The 13158-nt window shown below is 54.5% G+C and overlaps 2 protein-coding genes across 5 annotated transcripts; both read right to left on the reverse strand.

The window, feature by feature from the left end:
• Positions 1-196: 196 nt before the first annotated feature.
• Positions 197-1515, reverse strand: UCN (urocortin). Its single transcript, XM_038561083.1, has 2 exons — positions 1017-1515; positions 197-750 (listed from the first exon to the last, which is right to left on the reverse strand). The coding sequence occupies exon 2, from the start codon at positions 735-737 to the stop codon at positions 357-359; it is 381 nt and encodes a 126-aa protein (XP_038417011.1). The 5' UTR covers positions 738-750; positions 1017-1515; the 3' UTR covers positions 197-356.
• A 432-nt stretch (positions 1516-1947) lies between these two features.
• MPV17 (mitochondrial inner membrane protein MPV17) lies at positions 1948-12341 on the reverse strand. 4 transcript variants are annotated; one of them, XM_038561073.1, is made up of 8 exons: positions 12263-12341; positions 11692-11766; positions 4892-5007; positions 4588-4680; positions 4399-4494; positions 4111-4143; positions 3804-3856; positions 1948-2859 (listed from the first exon to the last, which is right to left on the reverse strand). In XM_038561073.1, the coding sequence occupies exons 2-8, from the start codon at positions 11759-11761 to the stop codon at positions 2790-2792; spliced, it is 531 nt and encodes a 176-aa protein (XP_038417001.1). In that variant the 5' UTR covers positions 11762-11766; positions 12263-12341; the 3' UTR covers positions 1948-2789. The 4 variants fall into 4 exon arrangements, with proteins under 4 accessions (XP_038417001.1, XP_038417002.1, XP_038417005.1 ...); XM_038561074.1 differs by lacking the exon at positions 12263-12341 and adding an exon at positions 12046-12256; XM_038561077.1 differs by lacking the exon at positions 4111-4143.
• Between the last annotated feature and the right edge of the window lie 817 nt (positions 12342-13158).

Raw genomic sequence — 13158 nt, forward strand, 5'->3', positions numbered from 1 at the left:
AAAAGGGTCGGGGTGGTGCGGCGGCACCAGCACCTGAGTTCTTGGGGGAACGATGGAGATGCGGACCCCGGGTGAAGGCCCTTCTGCCCGAGCCCTCGCGCCAGCATCTAGTTCCCCCCCGCCGGCCTGGGAGGTCGCACTTTCCCACGGGCTCCCACCCTGCTGTGGTTCCCTGCGCCCCACAACCGAGGCCAAAGGCTCTTCAGCACTTTTATTAAAAACTGGTGACGCACAGAGTGCTCAGGGCATCCCTGGGCCGCTCTAATCTGGCGGGACTGGGTCACTTCCAGTCGCGCACGTCCGGGCCCGGGGAGAGGGGACGGGGTCGAGGTTATCGCGGCTGCAGACGCCGCCGATCACTTGCCCACCGACTCGAATATGATGCGGTTCTGCTCGGCGCGCTCCCGCTGGCTCTGCGTCCGCGCCAGCTCCAGCAGGGTCCGCAGCAGGTGGAAAGTGAGATCAATGGACAGCGGAGGGTCGTCCCGCCTGGGCCGCTCGCCCGCGGTCCGGGATCCCCACCGGCCCGGCCCCGCGCGGCGCGGGAAGCGTTCGGCCAGCAGCAGGAGCAGCGCGCGGGCGCCGCCGTCCTGGTTCCGCGCCCCGGGGTTCCAGCGCAGACTTGGGTCCTGGACCCCGGCCGCCGCCGCCTCCCGGCTCCATTGGCTGCTCCCCGGGCGCAGCTGTGCCAGGAGCAGCAGCGCCATCAGCAGCGCCGCGCGTCCCCTCTGCTTCATGGTGCCGCCGGCCCTGGACAGACAGGGGGAGCGCGGGGTGAGGTGCGTCCCGGGCAGTCGCAAGTGGCGCCACTCCCCTTCCCACGCGCATCCAGCCCCGCGGCCGGGCCCCTGCGGCTGCCGCCTGGTGCCCACAGCCTTCCCTCCAGTCCCAGCTGCTGCCCCAGCCCGGTGCCACCCTGTCCTCCCTCTCTCCCTTGAGGCGGGCGAGTCGTGGTGGGAGAGCTGAGCGCCGTCCTGGTGCTTCAGGAGTCAGGCTGGATGCTCCCAGCTACTCACAGGTTGCCGGAGAGTGTCCTCACGCTGCAGGACGGGGCTCCAGTCTCCGGCCGTCGGGTGGGCTGAGGGCGCCTTGGGGAACACGGGGTCTGTCCCGGGACCGCCGCCAGCCTTATATAGCCCCAGGACAGCTCGGACTGACGTCAGCGAGGGACATGTACTGATTGTAGAAGCAGTGACGGCCGCAGCTTGGAGTCCGGCCGCTTGCTTGCAAGACCCAGAGGGGCGCACCTCACAACCCTCCACTCTGGGTCCTGCTGCCAGTGCTGCAAGCGCCCCTGCCTTCAGGGCGGGAGAAGCTGCTGGGGCATTACCATTGCTCTGGGAGCCATGAGAGTCCTTTACCTGCGTATGACAGCCAGTAGGGACTAGGGCCAGCCCCCTTATCAGACCAGTCAGGTGGCCGATGTTCTATGGCACACAGAAGAGAGGCTGGACCTCAGGGCTGTCGGTGGTGATCACTCTGCTCTTGGCCTCTAGAAGGGGCCAGAGGCATCGGGAGAAGGTTGTGCTGCTCAGGCCTAGTCCCTAGTCCTTAGTATCAGTTCTGCAAACTAAGGCAATCCGGAGCACAGCTGGCTCCCAGCTCCCACTCTGCTACCATCCCAGAGGCAGCAAGGCAGTGAGGCAGCCCACCTGCCAGGATTCTTGAGCTTATTCCAGCCCCATGGTCTAAATTCTAGGGTGGTCTGGCTGAGGCACCATTTATTTTAAAAAGAGCCTCTGGCCTCTGGGGGCTTTCAGACCACAAAAGGCAGGTCCATCTGCTTCTGAGTTTGCTGCAAAGTAGTGTTTTTACCAAGTTAGTTTTCTTCTGGGAATCACAGCAGTAGTATTACTGTACCTTTGACCTCCAGTTAAGATCACTTGGTAGGAAGTAAGGGAACCTTAGTCTCTTCATGCTGCTATACCAAAAATACAATCAACTCTGTATTTTATAAACATCATTTATTTCTCACAGTTCTAGAAGCTGGGAGGTCCAAGCCCATGGCACTGGTAGATGTGGTATTCACTAACTTTTCCTTCTTGGTGTGTCCTCACATGGTGGGAGGGGTGAGGGATCTGTCTGGGGCTGTTTTAAAAGGGCACGAATCCCTCATGACCTAATCACCTCCCAGAGGCCCCACTGCCTAATGCCATCACCCTGGGCATTAGGTTTGCAACAGATGAATTCTGGAGGGCATACAAACATTCATCTATAACATGTGTGTTCAAGTTTCCACTCTGCCACTGGTTGGTGGTGTGGACTTGCCATCTCACTTCTGTGGACCTCAGCATGCTCATCCGTGGGAGAACATTGGGATTGGTTGTCTCTAGACTTCTTTCTAGCTCTAGAAGTTCTAACTGCCCCCATAGATTTCTGCAAGTTTCAAACTATGTATTTAATAACAGATTTCCGGAGGCACCATATAAAGTGTTTAGGGCCCCAGAAGAGCCAGAGCTCCAGGTGGGCTGGGAAGGTTATAGAGAGCAGATGTGTCTGTGAAGTGTGGGGACAAGTGGCATTGCTGGGATACAGGTACAAACTACAGCTAACAAGACTGTACACAATTACAGAGTGCCTACTGTGTGGTGGGCATAAGACCATTATAAAGGTTGAAATTATTTCAAAAGGAGTCAGGTGCTAAGCCTGTTAAGTTCTGAGTGGCAACGGGACCCCAGGAAAGCCGATGGAGGGCCTTTCATTCTCCATGAGCACTTGGAGGAGGCCATCTGGCCACACTGGGGGTCATGCTGCAGCACGGCAGGCGCCGACACCGGAGTGAGGCCGGCCTAGAGCCGGTGTGCCTTCCATGACAGGTAGGAGTTCCAGATGACAGCAACACACTGGACGACAGCCAGCCTGCAGAACAGAGGTGGCATTGTCAGGGTGAAAGAGGAGGAAGAGCAAGCAAAGGGGCAGAGCTGGGAAAGGAGGGCTTGGTTTCTGAGCACGTCCACACTGAGGTCTCCTTCCTTCAGCCCCGAGGGACAGAGGGACGTGTGGCTCGGGCCAGAGGACAAGCAGGTCGGGGTCAGGTATCATCCCAGAGCTCTGTGTCCTGGACAAGAGCCTACAAGTGGAACACCCTCATGTCGCTGAGCATGGCTCTTATTTGGTCCTGACCAGGCTCCTGCTGCATACACATCTCTGTCCACCTTTGAACTGGCTGAGATTTTTATCTTCTAAAAATGTGCTGCCCGCCATATCCCTCTCTTGATTGTAAATTTTCCTCTCTCTACATTCAGAGTGTTGCAAGGACTCTGGTGTCGAGGATCTGGTCTACAAGTCTTCCTTTAAGCTATGCTATTCACATAATATTGACTTTGTTCCCTCTGAAGAGTGTCCCTGCTCCCAATGTCCCCTCACTCCCAACAATTTTAACTACTCCTCTTGAGTTGCACTGTATTTTTACTGTGGCTTCAGCAACTGCCTTTATTATTAAGGTCAAATAGTAGTCTGCAGTGGACCCACCAGCCCAGGTTCCTACTTGGCTCTTGGATATACCTTCCTGTCTAAGCTAGCCCCACCCCCATCCCCCCTGCCCGGCACTGTCCCTGCAGGTATGCCACCAAAGGTGAGGGCTGGGCAGGATGACAGGGAGATGAAAGGTCAGTGGGCAGGTCCTGGGATAGGTTCCGTAAAGGAGAAGAAGTTCTGAATAAAATGCTTGAGAGTCTGAGGAGCTCTGACCGGAGCAGTGTTCTGGGAGGGTCTAAAGTGATTCAAGGTTGACAGAAGAATCATGCTGTGTCCAGCTGTTGTGATGTGCATCGCTCAGAGGGTCGGGTAAGGATCTGTCTTACCTGTAATGAAGGGGAACCAGGTAGAAGTTGGCTAACTGCACAGCAGGCCAGAGCTACAAGAGAAGGAGGGTAAAGGTTGGGGGGCTGCCTCCACCACCCGACCCCCAGACTCACTGCCTGGTCCTACTCCACCTTCTGCAGACAAGAACAAAGTGGACCACTGGGTAAGTGCTTCCCTGGTGTGATGCACACATAGGATGAGAGAGTTATCCTGTCTGAGGGATTTCTACATCAGGAGGGCCCCGTCCCCGAGCACTTCTGGACCCAAGAAAGCAGGAGAACGGGCAGCTGCGGTGTCAGCGCTTACATAGTAGTTGGTGAGGAGGGCATCAGGATAGTCCTGAGGAGACAGAGAGGAAAAGCTGACATGTGCACTTACTGCCACGCAGCCCCCACCTCCCGCCTGCAGAGCGCGCCCAGCACAGACCAGTTCAAAGACCACACTCCCACCACTGCCCCTTAGCTCCTCTTCTCCAGAGCCTGGGACTCTGCCTGCACGTCCCCCTGCTCACCCCCACCAAACCTGCCTTGTTCCCCTGGGCCTCCCAGGCTGCCAGAGACCGATCCCCTCTCCCCTCCCCCCAGCCCAGCTCACCCGCCGGAGCTTGGCCCAGTTGTCCTGGGCTGACAGGCCATTGAGTGCTCCTACTAGTGGGAGGAAACAGCCTAGAAAACATGGGGCAAAGCCCCCCTAGGGAGAGAAATTAAAGCTCTGTGAGCACCCAAACCCCCGCCCTCCCCTAGCACAGCTCCCGCTTCCCGAGTCCCTCTCCCTTCTGCTCACCTGGTCCAACAGCATCTTCTTTAGTGCATCAGCCTTGGCGGTGCCAGGGATGAGCCGGTCCAAAACCCGGTACCAGCCTCCTACTACAGGGCCCTAGAGGAAACCCCAGGGAGGACAGACAGCATGTGGTAAGCTCAGAGAGCACATCACAAAGCTCCTCTCTCAAGGTTAGAAGCCAAATCCAAGTGGAACCAGACACTCAAGGCTGGTTTAGATGTGAAAGAGGCCAAGGGAAACTAAAGAATGACATGGAACTAAGACCACCGTCCAGTCCTCCAGCAGCCCGGCTGTGGGTGGAACTTACCACAAAGCCACAGCCCAGGAAGGCCATGGTCAGGGTCCGGCCAGTCTGGTGTCCCCGGAGACCTCGCTTCTCCACCAGCTGCTGTGAGATAATGTCACCCAGGCCCATCAGGGACCCTGTGCAGGGTACACGGGTGTTGTCAGGACACCTCCTGGAGATGGGCTGCCATTCCAGGTAGGGAATAAGTCCCTGAACGAGGCTCTGACACTCTGAGCCTAAGAGATGGTGGGGCAAATGACTGGTCCTTTACTGCTGCTTCAAAGTTCTCCTCTCCCAAGGATGGTGACACCTCCCCTGTGTCCTGCCAGAAACCGGGATGAACAGCCTTGATCAGACCAGGGCCCACAGACTCTGTACGGAGTAATAAAGGGAAGTCACAGTCAGAGACTCCAGATGAAGGAGAATCTAAGGTGCTTGGGGCTGAGAACCACAGACTATCAAAATTGGAAAGGCCTTCCAGATAATTCCATCCAAACTCATTTTCGAGGTATGAAATAAAGGTCTGGGACCTCACATAACCAGTAAGTGGCAGAACCAAGGCAAGAACGAGGTGGCCTGATTTCCTACACAGTGATTTGTCCAAGACCCGTACTGTGAATAGATCATGTGTAGAATGGTAAGGAACCCTGGGGCTTTTCCCCCGCTCCACAACTAGACACTGGCAAGTGTCCTTCACCTCAGTCTTGGGGTCTCTCTTTGTGGAGGACAGCAAGAATAATTCTCTTTCTAAAACCTGAGTGCTTACATGGTCCCAGGCAGGAATATCACTGAACTGGTAAGAGTCCCCACATGGAGAAGTCCTGGGCACCTCCTAGCAGATATCAGGTAAAGCCATACCCGCCCCCCCCCCATTCACAACCTCAGACTGAGTGGACAATAGATTTATAGCCATTTCTCCCCCAGGCCTGTGTACCTGCTTCCCCTTCCCTCACTCACACAGACACCCTGCTCCAAGCAATCCTAGTCAGACACCCACATCCAGAAACCGAGATAGAAACTGTCATTGTTTACAGAGCCCCCCATCAGTCATAGTGACGTGATGGTTTCCAGCAAACAGACACACGCACACACACACAGGGCCACTTGGGAATGACCATATGATCTCCAGCTCGCCTGTCCATCTCTCTGAGTAATGAGAGGCCCCCTCCAGCCCCATACCCACCACTGTCCCTGTGCCCTCAATTAGCACCAAGCAAACACATCCTTTAACCCTAGTCCTTAGTACAGAGCTGGCTCTGACGTCCATGCTGGCTGCATACTCACTGCGCTTCCCCTGCACCCTCCACAAAGCCCTGCCCCTGAGCAGTCTCATCAGAGGCAGCGAAGGAAGGCCAAGGGCTGGGGCTGTGACCCCCGCCCCACCCCCCAGGTGAGCTAGGCTGCTGGCCTCAGCTGCTGGCACTCCTGGCCACACAGCAGCTCTGGGACCCCCGGCGCACCCATCATGGCAGGCCTGCCTCTCCTCATCTTGAAACTCTCAAAGTGCTGTAGGCTTTTCCTAGAACATGCTAGCCACGACCTCCCCGAGGGCAGGAGAGAATCCTAGACATCTTTGGTCTCTTATTCCCCACCACGTCTAACCAAGTGCTTGGCAGGTCCTCAGAAAACCAACCAAGGAAAACTGTCAAAGGTACTGCCCCCAACAGGCCCAATCTGGGAAAGGCAGCAGTGCTTCCTTGAGCAGCCCACCGGGCCACATGTCAGGCTCAAGGTGGAAGGACCCGTGGAATTGAAGGCTTGCTCCCTGCTCCCTGCAATTAGCACTTACTCCCTACCCCTTGCCTTACTTCCCCCAGGGAGGGCTCGTTGCTGTGGCCATGCATGGAGGGAAGGGTGCCCAGAGAAGGCCCGGGGAGGGCGGAACAGAAGGCAGTCACTTCTTAAATGAAGAGACTTAATGGTTTGACGTTCTGCTTTGGCAAGATGTTTACAGTTTACAAATGGCCCTCACACATTGAAAGTTCTGGGAGGTAGGGCCACACCTCCATCTAATGTCTTTAAGAGATGAGGTTATTTGGTAAGGATCAGAGTGGGGGCTGAACCCAGGCCTTCTCTCGAGGAACAGGAGGCTAGGGAATCACAGAGGGGCCAAGGCTTGAGCTCAGGGGTCAGTGGCAGTTAGGCAGCCTCTGCGGCTTCTACTTGCAAGAGCTTCCTGCCGGAACAAGGCCCTGAAAGCCGCATGTCAGAGACACTTCTTGGACTAATGCACTTCCTGTCTTTTACTCCCCAGGAGGTGACCCTCTCTGTTCCTTGTCACCGTGTGGGGAGGGCAGGCATCAATATTCCTGAGTCACAGCAGTCGCAGAGAGGGAGGTGTGGGTTTTCATTCTTTGTGGCTGGCCAACAGTCACCCAACAAGCAAAAGCAGAGCAGGAATGAAAAGCATAGTCCGGGAAGCCAGCAGCCTCTGAGAAAGATGGATTCCAGGAGCCCAGACCGTGCTCATTGAGCCCAAGGGACTACTGAGTGGAAGGGCAGCAGTGAGGGAGTAGGCGCACAGCTCTGTAGCCCCTTCCAGCCCTGTCCATTTCAGACACAACGGTGCTCAGTGGCTCCTCCTCTGCTCGCAGATCATCAGGACCCTGGGCCTGCAGCAACTCCAGGGTGGCCTAAGGCTTTGGTCTGAACTCAGAGCAAGGCCTGTCTCTCTGGCCCAAGTGAGTCTGAGCAAGAAGAGCTGACACTGAGATTCCTCATTCTACCTTCCCCAGTGCCAGAGCCCAAACAGGCCTCAGTCAGATTCTGGGAGTCCTCCTGGACATAATCGGTTGGTCCAGATCTTTCAGTGCTCTGGCTCCCCATTCCTCAGACTTGTTTCCAGGGGGTTGGAATGAGAGGCTTGCAGAGACGTAATGCTTGAGCCCTGATGGGGCAGGACAAGGGGCTGCCGCGCAGTGATGCCCAATGCCAGGCTGGGCGTGCAGCCCAGTAGGCAGACGCTGGCGCAGGTGTGACATCATGCTCTTGGGTAGGTGCCAGTTCTCATGCCGTCACTTGCCACCGGATTCAGTGGAGTGAGGGGGTTGGGGGAGTCTACCTCTGAGCACCCATCTATCTGGGACCACCCTCTGCCCACCAGTGGGAAAGCCCCAACTTCCACACCATCTTCCTAGTTCCCTACTTCCTCTATTTTGTTCCTCTCCTGGCTTTTGCAATATGGGGTCTTTGATACAAGAAAATAAAATGCTCATGGAAGAGAAGGCTGGGGGGCAGGAGATGTGTCCTTGAGTACAGTAGGCCTGGGGTGGCAGGTAGAGCTATTGGCAGGGGGCCAGCGGTGCTGCTGACTCACTCTTCCCCAGAAGCCTCCACATTAAATAGCTGCCTGGCCTGGGGGCCATCTCTGATAGACCCCAGGACAACTGCAGCCTAGCAGGGAAAGGGGGGAGTGCATCCTCTGGGATGGGTCTGAATGCTCTCTCCATTCCTAGCCCGAAGCTGTCCTACTGCTAGAAGATGAGACAAAATGGAGGGTCTGCAGCTTGTCAGATATGTAAGCCCAGACCAACGGGGGCTACGCTCTACCTTCTGAGGCCCCAATAGTCTCAAGTACAGGGCAGGGCACTGAAAGCGCACTATATTCTAAGGCCATTTCTACCACTGACTGAGGGGATCAGTGTGGGTCACCGCACCCTCTGCCACTCCTGCTCTACGGGATCGGGATCAGGATCAGGATCGGGGGGCTGGACTAGATGCTCCACTGCCTGCTGAGTTTTCACATCCTGGCGGAATTCAGACTCCAGGGAAACCAGTGTCTGCAGAAGCTCAGCTGCCCCATAGCAGGACTAGAATGGCCAAAAATGGGTGGAGCTGGGCCCAGGAACCACTGGAGACTGGAAGGGGTCTCCAGAGAGAGGGAAAGGCTGACTCAGGCTCTGTACAACATATCGTGGTCCTTTTCCCAGGCTGCTCTGCTCCTGAATTTAACTTGGCCAACACTAGATGTATCAGATACTTCTTCTGAACCATTTCAGATCTCGATTAACTTATCCCTTACTCCAGCCACTCCTGCTGCTCAACCTGACTGATCCTGCCTCAGGCCTGGGTCATAGCTGGGGATGCACCATCCATGCTTAACCCCAGGGATGGCGCCCAGGCAACCCAGCAGCACACAGATGTTGACAGCCCATGTGGCAAACCTTTCACCAATGTGAAATGAGAGCTGGTACGTAACTGTTTCTTTTCTCCAGAAAACACTGTTTTTCCCTTTGGTCTGAAGAAGCGTTTCAAAGAGCTTCTTAGTTTCAGGGGATGGAGCAGCCATGTGCCCTAAGCAATATGCTATTTGATCTTCCTTCTCCCTGCTCTCCCCCCCGCCCCAGGATTATTTCCTGCCCCCTTACAAAGTACCTGTGCCAGCCTCAGGCTCTGCTGCTTGGAGAGCCAAGGCTGAGATAGTCACCCATATTTGAATTTAAGGCAAATGGAACAAACTCAGACGAAATACCACTAGACAAAGAATGGTGCAGGGGCGCCTGGGTGGCTCAGTTGGTTAAGCACCCAACTCTTGGTTTCAGCTCAGGTCATGATCTCAGGGTCGTGAGATCAAGCCCTGCTTCGGACTCTGTGAGGAGTGTGGAGTCTGTTTGAGAGTCTCTCTTCTCCCTCGGCCCCTCCTGCTTCTGCTCTCTTTCTCTCGCTCTAAAAAATAAATAAATAAATCTAAAAAAAAAAAAAAAAAGAACAGCTTGTCGTGTGTGGATTGCCAACACTCAAGAAAATGCCAAGCTCAGGAGTCTTTATGTCTATTAAGCATTTTTTATTTTTTTTATTTCTAAAGCCTTTTCACAGAGAGAACCCTTACGGTGGCTCTGTGAGGTCAGCTAAGTAGACTCAACTCCTGAACGAGGAAACTGAGGCTCCAAGGGGTTTACTGACTGACTTGCCTCAGTTCATGCAGCTTCCGAGGACTACAGCTCTAAAATTAAAACCCTGCTCTTCCAACTCCAAGTCTGAAATCTCTCTTATGTCTTCCAGTATAAGGAGCTATCCCAGGGGGCCTTAGGAAGCACTGTGCTGAAAACAGCTTGATGAGCCAAACCTACCTCCTTCTTTTATTTGTAGTTTGATCCAATATACTAACAGCAGGGAAGAAGTCTGGGAAAAGTGCTACCTAGAAAGTGCTTCAGGGCGACACGGAGATGATGAGGTAATGCAGGCTCCAGCATGGACAGACCAGCACCCCTAGTTTGGCCACGTCTGCATGGGGACCTCTCTGAAATCCAGCTCCTCCTCTTGTACCTTTCTGAGGTAGGGAAACACAAGGACTCTCCCTCCCCCTCTATTCTTGATGGCCATGAGGGGGGAACCTTCCTTCCAGCAGTTAAAGGCCCTGAGGGAGTCAGGCTGGCAAAGGGCCCAGCGTGTCAGTCCCCATCACAGCCACACAGTCCAGTATGAGTCACTACCCACGCAACCAGGTGAGTCATGCAGGCTGACGGACACTCTGAGGACAGGACGGGGTGGTTAGGCACGGAGGTTGGAGAGGAGCCCGGGGAGGGGCAAAATCGTCTGCCCCTTGGCCAGTCACCCAGTGAAGTTTCTAGTGTTGATGTGGGGCTGTTCCAGTAAAAGGCCTGCTGTTCTTCCCTGGATTCCATAGCCTGCCACTCCTCTCAATGGTCTTCCTCTCAGAAGCCCAGAGTCCTCCCTAGAATCCTCACCTCTTCCTCTAAACATAGGCCAGATCCCATCTTAACCTGATCATTCTTGCACTGCCCCCAGTCACACACCTTCTAGTTCTCCCCCCCTATTAAACATACTTATCTCTATGCCATCCCCTCGCTTCTCAGCTAATGTGCAAAATAAAGATGGTAACGAATGCCGGTAAGTCACTGGGCTACCTTTGTGAGACTGCTATCCAATCACTGGATTTGGAGTAAACATAAATCACTGATTAGTATATTGTTTGGGGATGCATACATAGGTAGTAAAACTATGAAGAAAGCAAAAGAGGAATATAAACAAAAATCCAGGAAAGGAGTTATTTCTTGGCTTGTTAGAAACAGGTGCTCAAGGGGTCTCAAGCTGGATACTGATATAAGAGTAATCAGTTTTAATACTGTTTAAACTGTACATACATGTCCCAACTATTCTTTTGTATCTTAAGATATATTTCATGATTAAAAAAATGAAGAAAAATAAAATGGGGTAAAAATCCTAATCCCAGCACTTAAGATGTGTAATCTAATGTGGACTCAAGTAATCCTAGCTCACAAATCTTGGTGGGGACTCTATGAGATAATATGTTGAAAGCGTTTTGCACACTGTAAGATGTTAGAGAAGCATCTGCTATTGTTAGTTTTCTTTTTTAAAAAACGACTTTATTTATTTATTTGGGAGAGAGAGACAGAGATCATGACTGCGATAGCACAAGCAGGGTGGAGAGGGAGCAGCAGACTCCCCGCTGAGCAGGGAGCCTGACTCAGGGCTCTATCCTGGGACTCCAGGACCATGACCCCAGCAGAAGGCAGAGGCTTAACTGACTCAGCCATCCAGACACCCCTCTATTGTTAGTTTTCTAAGTTAAGTTCTCCTAGGGCAATGCCTTTCACCTGAAGGGAGAAAAGTCCTTCACTTTTTGGGGGCTTTCAGATCCTACTTTACAGCTAGGTATATCCTTTCCTTGAGGATAGCCTTGGGGACCCACCCTTCAAAAGACTGGGGACAGCCTTAGATGAGATACAGCCAACACTTCAAGGGGGCTCAAGAGAAGCAAAAAATGAGGGAGGTGTGGTGAGGTGAGCTTCTGCCTCCCAAATCAGCCTGCCTGCTCCCACTCAGATCTATTCACTCACCAGCTGTCAGGACCTGTACTTTCCACGGGTGAACAGTCAGGGCTCGCTGGTATGCCCGCCAGAGTGCCATGATTCCTGTCAAGCCAAGAGGAGAGGGGGGTCACCCCCACTGCCCATCCCCACAATTAAAGAGCGCTTGGCTTTCCCTTGGGCCCACTCCCTCTCCCCGTCCCACTTCCATGTCCTAGAGGGGCAGTGGGCTCAGGAGGGATGCTTCCTGTGACAGGGGTCGCCTCAGACAGTCAGGTAACAGAAGCGGGCTGTAGGAGGCTGCGGAATCTCGGTGGCAGTCCCCCCCCCCCCCCCCAATCCCTCAGCCTTAACGCAGAGCCACCTAGGGGCCTCCTTCCCTACCGAGACCCTCCTGAGGAGAGGTTTGCTCCGGCTTTCACCCAGAGCCTGGTAGGTCCCCAAATTCACTTAGTTGGAACCAGCTCGTATGCTTCCTGAGCCCAACTCCACACCGGAAACAGGGCCTCTCATTCCCTGGGCCTGGACCAGTCACACGCGCCTTGGGTGCTCCAGGCCCGGGACGGTTCGCGCCCGGGAAGGAGACTCGCGCGGCACTCACCTGCGCTGGCGTCCAGCCCCTCCCACGTGACCAGGCCGGGGCAGGACTTCCGCCGCAAGACTCGCCCCTTCCGGCCGGCTGACCGCCGAGCTTTCTCCGCCCGCCGCCGGGGCTGGAGTGGGAGTGGACTGAGCGTAACAGGCGTGGAGAGCCGCTCAGCCGTCGGTCAGCGAGCGCGGGTCTCGGTGGGGCCCCGCCTGCCGTTCTGCCCACCTGGGGCCGCCCGCTGCCTCCTCCTGCCCCTCCTCTCCCCGAAGCCCGGGCTTCTCAACCTGGTAGACGCTCCCTGCTCCCTCCCCCGGAACTGGCCAAGGTGCTGACGCCCTTCATGGTCTCGGGAATCCCTCTGGAAACTATAAGCCTAGTTAACTGCGGGTTATCTTTCCAGTGACGCTGGGTTCTTCACTAGTCTTGATTGCGAACTCCTGAATGGGTGAAACTGGGTCTTCTTCGTACCTGTCGTCCTCCTAGTGCCTGGTTCAGTCTTTGTCCACAGTAGCCTTTAAAAGTGCCACGTAAAGCGAACTCCTCCGTGGAAAGCATGCGATTCCAGAACCTCAGAAGGTCCTGGTACTGGTTTTGTGAAGTAGCGGTCTCCGCAGCCTTGGTCACCACTAGACCTGAACTTACAGTTCTTCTTCTGTTGGACTGTTTTTCAAACCGGGCTCCTCCTCAGTATTAGACGTTTATAAGGAGATGTTTTGGGCATATCACTCACTACAGGTTCTTCTTTACCTCAGCTTTTAAAATGTTTCTAGAAAGAGCTACTTTTAAAAAAAGGGGTCCACAACTCAGTATCTAGAAATCACTAGATTAGGTGATTTCTTAACCCCTTTCCAGCCTTAACATTCTAAAGTCTTGTGAATATAGTGCAACATCCTTTTGAGGGTGGTGGA

Source organism: Canis lupus, chromosome 17 (assembly GCF_011100685.1).
Source record: "Canis lupus familiaris isolate Mischka breed German Shepherd chromosome 17, alternate assembly UU_Cfam_GSD_1.0, whole genome shotgun sequence".
Taxonomy (NCBI): Eukaryota; Metazoa; Chordata; class Mammalia; order Carnivora; family Canidae; genus Canis; species Canis lupus.

Coding starts and splice junctions, on each gene's coding strand:
- UCN (XM_038561083.1), bottom strand. CDS start 737: ATGAAGCAGAGGGGACGCGCGGCGCTGCTGATGGCGCTGCTGCTCCTG.
- MPV17 (XM_038561073.1), bottom strand. CDS start 11,761: ATGGCACTCTGGCGGGCATACCAGCGAGCCCTGACTGTTCACCCGTGG. Junction 4,495..4,587: donor AGAAGATGCTGTTGGACCAG/GTGAGCAGAAGG, acceptor TTCTCTCCCTAG/GGGGGCTTTGCCCCATGTTT. Junction 3,857..4,110: donor CCCTCCTCACCAACTACTAT/GTAAGCGCTGAC, acceptor CTTCTCTTGTAG/CTCTGGCCTGCTGTGCAGTT.